At 42.1% G+C, this 6,943-nt stretch overlaps 1 protein-coding gene across 1 annotated transcript; it reads right to left on the reverse strand.

The window, feature by feature from the left end:
- Positions 1-2,742: 2,742 nt before the first annotated feature.
- On the reverse strand, positions 2,743-5,921 carry LOC116212979 (receptor-like protein EIX2). The gene has a single exon (XM_031547761.1). The coding sequence runs from the start codon at positions 5,869-5,871 to the stop codon at positions 2,896-2,898; it is 2,976 nt and encodes a 991-aa protein (XP_031403621.1). The 5' UTR covers positions 5,872-5,921; the 3' UTR covers positions 2,743-2,895.
- Positions 5,922-6,943: the final 1,022 nt, after the last annotated feature.

Consider the following 6,943-nt stretch of genomic DNA (forward strand, 5'->3'; position numbering starts at 1 on the left):
ATGTGTTACAGAGTTTTGGATTTAGATTTTTAGATTCCTTTTCTCTGCATTTGAGTTTGCTCTGTTGAGAAAAGGTGGAGATCCCATCGTGAAAGCGATCCTTCTGCTATTGATGGAAGGACGTGTTCAGTATAATGGAGTTCAACCAAGTAAACAGACTTTTCGGGAGGATCCGGTAAGGAAATTATCAGTTGTCATTTGTCATCAGTTAAACAAGTGAAAGCATAACGTGAGGAAAACGGGCTCACGAACTTTAGCAAACCGAGAGTCTATCGTGCATATCCGTATTCTCTTTTGCGATTTCCATGTGCAGCTGGGAAAGAGGGAGAACTTAGATTTCACCATCATCAAGAAGTAAAGATAGCGCGCTAAGCTCGACCTATTTGTCCTATCGACTGAAAGGTTTTCCACATAACTATCCTATGCAACTATTTCCAAAATTCAAATTCTGATATTTGCTGAATGAATACGCCAATGCTGCTAACTAGTTTCTAGGAAATACATAAAAGATCGATACACAAAATCTTTCCTATACGCATATCCCGAATATATAGCGAATACTTGTGGAGCAGCCCCTGATTCAGGACAGACAATATATAAGTTTTTTTTTTTTGCTCTATAACAGATAATAGACAAATTTCTAATAAATATAGCAATGTATAAATTTTAAATAAATATTTCTAAATAGAAGGCATATGGACTTTATATAATTAAATCGAAATCATAATAGCTAATTAAAGAGCATCGATAGTCCCACCATGAGAATTGAACATGCACTCTCCCGAATTATATGCTATGACTTGTATCACTGCGCTACATCATTTTTTTCAATTGGTGGGATCCTCTCGGAGCTGTTATACATATTGACAGCCGTTGGTGGTGGAAGAGGAGGAGATTGGTTTTGATGATGATCATGTGGGGCCTTTTCTTTTCTTTTCTTTTTTTGGTTTGGTGGGTATGAAGGGCTTTTTCTGTACAAAGGATAACGCTGGACTTATGTTTTAGGAAAAAAAACAAAGTGACTTTTTTGATTGGACGAAGGAGCTATTTTCCCGGTTATAGAAATGAAAAAGTTTTCTTTTCCTTTCTTTTTTGGTAACAATAGCTTCTTTTTTCTTTTTTTTTTTGGTGAATTAACAATAGCTTCTTTAAGAAAAAACGAATGGTATAGGAATAAGTTCCACGGATCAACGAATTGTAAAACTTTTTTGATTTCAAGCTGAGAATAAGATTAACTGCATCAAAATTTTTTTTTTGGTTTTCTCCCTTACTTTTAATGGTGGGGAGTGCTATATATGTAAGATTCCGATGGATGGTGTATGATCTTTCTATGTCCAAGTCTAGTCTTGTCTTCGGAAAATGGGCTGCACGTACGGAAGCACTTAAGAGACAAACGTGCTCCGAATCGGACTCTTTTAATTTCTTTGGAAAATCGAGTTCTGATGTAACAGAAAAGTATCTTACCAATGACAATGAGGTGGTAATTCAGTGAGCAAGGCGCCAATATTGCAATTTTCAAGTTTGGAGTGTAAGTCTCCTTGAAGATTTGGGAGCAAATAAAGGGGAGAGATTCTCCTATTTATTGTCATCTTTTCGACCCGCTTGCAGTAGTAATTACCTGATTATGGACTTACGATAGATCGTATTCCTCTGAAGTATCATTGGGATTACAATAAAGAGTCTAAGCTCTTGGATTCCGGTGTATGTATGACTCAAACCTGACATCGATGGCGGGGTTCAGTATTATATGCTCGCCCTCTTGGGGTGCTACACCAGCTGCTCCGATCTTTTTTTTTTTCTTATAAGAAAAAAAAAACAAAGAAGCATCCTTTATTAGGCCATCGAGGTAAAAAAAGAAAATAAGAAAATTTATCAATTGGACTCGCAATATATGAGCTTCTTCATGATTAAACTAACTAATGGTAAACTCGACTTCTTAATGGGTTCGACCCAATAAACGAAACAGCCTAACCAGGGACTTGGTCTAGTTTGAATTGTAGCTGAGCTTATGGGGATCAATGAAGGCCTCGGGTTCATTCATCATATGCCCAAAAGGTCTTCGGTTAAGAGGAATATCACATATTCCGAACGTGTACTCTCGTATTTTTATCTTATTGTTCCTATTGTATTTTTTAAACTATCATTTGCATTAGAATAATAATGAACAACATCAACCCCAAGGGTTAGCGTGAGTGGTTAAAATGTGCGTACATTTTGTGAGTAATTCACGCGGTCGTAAGTTCAAATCCCCACCCTCAAGCGCGCATAACTCTTGGTGATGCCACCTACTCATTTGCATGCACATGGAATTACCTTGATCCATGGGCTTGTGGGGTGTTCATGAGCCCAGGGATAATTAACAAAGTCACGGATTATAAACAAATCTCATGAATCTGGAGACTCCATGTCTCCACCGGAAACGAAAACTGGGGAGAAAATAGAGTAAGGAATGGCAGAGTGGAATCACTGTGTTTCAAATTAGTGCAAAGGTCAATACATGTTTCAGTCATGTAGCGTAGAGAATTCCTATCTACTTATACTAGTCCTGGGAAAATAGATTATTAAAGATTAATCCAATTATTAGATTAGTTTCTCAAAGATTAGTACTAATACTTTGCTCACGCGTTACTGGAGGACTAAATTAAGTTTTATCTCATGCTTTTGCCATTAAAAGAAAGACCATCAGTGTTCAACAATGAACTTACTATTTTCCTCAGATTTACGAAACCATATGATGTCATTTATAGAAAATGGATTTCTTTTCAATGCTTAAACATTGATGAACCGCTGGTTAATCAGAGGTTTGTTGCTTACAATGGTATTCTGTTCTATCAAAACGAAATAGTTTGCATATTCTCCTTCGTTATAACCATCTGATCAGCCCGTCAATTTCAATCACCCCCCCTCAGCTCCTCCCCGGAGCCGTGTGTTCACAGACCAAAACACGATGAGCTTGTCTATAATCCTGTCAGCAAACCTGTAATAAGCAATCCTCCATGACTTCTTGATGATCAGAGTACCACAGACACCCCAGAATCCTATGATGAATCCAAGCCCTGTGCTTAGGAATAGCCACAACCTGTCTAGCCTATCCTCATCATTGTCGCCATCATTCTCATCACTATTGGCATCCGGAGGATGAGATGGTGCGCCATCGCCAGGGCACAACTTTGTCAGTGGGACCCCGCAGAGGCCAGAGTTGCCCTCGTACATTGATGGGTCGTTGAAGGTTTGGAATTGGTTGGCAGTCGGAATTTTTCCCGACAAGTTATTGTAGGACAGGTCCAAGTGGTTCAACTTTGTCAAGGAAGTCATCCCTGGTGGGATTGGGCCCGAAAGCCTGTTCCTGGACAGGTCCAAGGTTTCCAAGACGTCTAAGTTTCCGATGCTGGAGGGAATTTCCCCAACCAATCCATTCATCGACAAGTTCAGCGTGCCCAGCTTCACAAGATCTGCGAGCCCACTTGGGATTTCGCCTGACAACCTGTTATCTGATAAGTCAAAACTGTTCACGAGGTAAAGGGTTTGCTGGTATTGGAGTTGCCTCCCTTTCGCGACCACTGTGAGTTTTCCCTCATACCTCTGGTTGTCTATGTCAGTGAGCTCGACCTTAAGACCTGTCAAGTTGCCCACGCACGAGGGGATCGGCCCTCTCAAATCATTGTGTGAGAGATCCAATATATGAAGCTCGGATAACCCACAGATTTCGGGAGGTATTTCCCCGGAGAATAAATTTGATCGCAACCGCAAGATTAATAGATTCGGCATGCCTTCTGAGATCCATCTGGGGATTTTCCCAGAGAATCTGTTCTCCCCAAGGTCGAGGCTCCAAATCGAGCAATTCATTAATGAGGGGGGAAGCTCGCCTGAGAGATTGTTGTTGCTGAGCACAAAGAACTTGAGAGAGTTCAGGGAGCCTATTGAGCTCGGGATCGTGCCCGAGAGGCTATTGTTGGACATGACAAATTCGTATAAGAATGGGATGTTGCTCCAGAACCCCGGTATCTCTCCAGTGAGATAGTTGTTGGAGATGACCAAAGATGTCAAAGTAGACAGATTCCCAATGGACAAGGGGATTCTACCAGTTAACGAATTCTGCGAGATGTCCAAGTCGGTAAGCAATGGCATCTTATCTCCAATATCAGGTGGGATAGGACCTGAAAATCGATTATTATCAAGGTACACTTGGGTGACATTGGGAGACCAGAGAGGCAAAGGACCCTCATATAGGTTTGAGCTCAAGGCCACATTTGCCGAGGAAGTGAACACAAGAGAGGTCGGAGGGGATCCACTTAACTGATTATACGCAACATCAAACTTATCTAGTTGCAAGTTGAGCTCCAAGAACCAATTCGGTATCTCACCCGAGATTTGAGCATTGTTGAGAACCACAGTGACAAGCTCATCCTGCTTCTTGAGCCAATTCGGGAAATTAGGTCCCAAGTTGCAAGACCTAATATTGATGAGGTGAAGTTTGAAGGGAGGGGCCCAACCAGGAGAGATATTGAAGGCCAAGGAAATGTTTGGGGAGTCCTTGTATAAATCTAAATCCCTTAGTCTCGAGAGGTTGGCGAAGTGGGCCTCCGAGATCACACCTTCCCACACATTGTACGAGAGACCTGCAGCAGTTAGAGCTGAGAGTTGCCCGAAGCCAGTCGGAATTCGGTTCATCTTATTGCCACTGAAGTTGATTTCCTCCAAAGCCGACATGTTCCCAATAGACTCTGGGATCGGACCTTCAAACAAGTTATTCGGCAGTTGAAGGTACCTTAACTTGCTCAAGTGTGCGATGGACTCAGGCAGGCTCCCTGAGAATTGATTAAGTCCCAAATCAAGATTCTCTATGCTGCTACCATTGCTACATCGAGATAAACCGTCCAGGAAATCGGTTATCTCGCCTTCCATATTGTTGACCGATAGCTTCAGTACGTTCATATTGCATAGACTTCCCACAGAAGTCGGAAGCTCACCTTCGATGAGAGAGTTCTCGGACAGGTCAAGTTCTTGGAGAAATGCTAAACCCGAGAACATATCCAGGACGCCGCCCATGATGCTGTTTGAGTTGAGGTCGAGATATACGAGGTTGGTGAGATTGAAGAGCCAGGGAGGCAGAGAAGAGTTGAAGCCATTGTTGGAGAGGTCGAGAACTGAGATCGATGTGAAGTTGATGAAGGGGAGGGAATGAGGAAGTTTCAAGAGCCTGCAATTGGATAAGTGCAACTCCCGAAGAGAAGGCAGCAAATTGATTGTTTGAAGCCAATCCGATGCAGCCTTGCTGAGGTCGACAGCCCCCAAGTCCAGATACTCGAGCAAAGGAAGACCGGAGAGCCAGAAGAGATCATTCGCATCCGATTGCAGGAAACAATTCCTGAGATCGAGGTACCTCAAACGGGAAAGATCCCCGAGGTTTAGGGGAATGTTCCCCGCAAAAGATGCTCCCGAGAGATTCAGGTACTTCATATATTGAAATGAACCGAGAAAGTTCGGAATCTTTGTACTGCTGAAATCGTTCATGCTCAGGTCCAAGCGCCTCAGGTCTTTCAACTCCAGCAGAGAAGGGCTGATCTCGCCTCCGAGAGAGGGTCCCCCGAAGCCCAAGTCCGGGTCACTGGGATTTCTGTTTCGGAGGTCGAGACCGAGTATTCGTCCTGTTCTATTGCTGCAGCGAACTCCTTCCCAAGCGCAACAGTCTCGTCCTGTCCAGGAAGAGAGCAGATCGCCGGGGTCGGTGAGGCCTCGTTTGAACTTGAGAAGTGCTTCCCGTTCATTGTCGACACAGCTCAACGCCAACGTAACGGTTTGAAGGTACAGAGATTTCCCTGATAGTAGGAGGAGGAGGAAAAGCTTAAAGGAAAAAATACTCTCAAACATTCTTCTGCAAAGAATAGGAACCAGGCAATTTTGCAAACCTCAATCTTTGTTACAACTTTATATCATGTACGAGGTCGAGTGTAACCAAGACATGGAATGCATCTCTACAATTGCTGGGTTTTCCTTGACTTTGACTTGAGTCTTAGTCAAGTCAACCCCGATCGACTTGTTCTGAAAGTCAAAATTTTAATTTTTGGGCGTTCACATGGTAAGGAAGGAAAAGAATTATATTTGGAAGATATTATTTGTCTGGTCATGGGGGTCACATCTGATATTTGTGAATGTGGAATTTGGCTAGTTAGTGCGTGGATGAATGTGCAAAGACTGGTGATCCTAGGCTACAATAATTATGGATAAGACTAATTATAAGAGCATAGATCTTATTCATTTCGATGGTTACCACAATCTCCGGAGCAGTTACGGAATTCAAACTTGAGTCACTCTTTGCATGAGCAACACAAAGCATTTTCCAACTTGAAGGTTCTCGATGCTCTGGATCCATAGCAGCATATATTGTAAATGTATTAATCATTTTAGTTGTTTCTTTTAGATAAAATAACTTAAAATATTTTAACAAATGTGTTTGTGTATATCTGCTCTGCTCGAATCACCACATAACTTTTTGAGCCCGTATAATGAGGGAGTACCATCGTTCCTCGATTGACCTTATTCTGCTCACACATTTTCTGTGGTGTATTTAACCCACGAAAAATGCTTAATAGGATATTTCATTATTCAACAATCAGAGAAAAATATTGTTTATACATTTGTGTTGGGGTTAGGGATGTACTCAACCAAACAATAACGCAGCGATTAATCTTCCTCCCCTTCTAGTGTAATCGAGATAGGAACTAATCAAATCAACCAACTAGCAGTAAAGTAAAACAACACCAAGAATTTACGTGGAAAACCCCAATGTGGGGAAAAACCACGGGACCAACTCCGAATCAACGATCCACTATGAAGGTTATACAATGTCTTTCATCAAGGGTAAACCCTTGGATCACCAAACTCAAGAGAAACACTCTCTTGGATCACCCAAATACTAAATTCGTCACCCACACCGGGTGGT

Source organism: Punica granatum, chromosome 7 (assembly GCF_007655135.1).
Source record: "Punica granatum isolate Tunisia-2019 chromosome 7, ASM765513v2, whole genome shotgun sequence".
NCBI lineage: Eukaryota > Viridiplantae > Streptophyta > Magnoliopsida > Myrtales > Lythraceae > Punica > Punica granatum.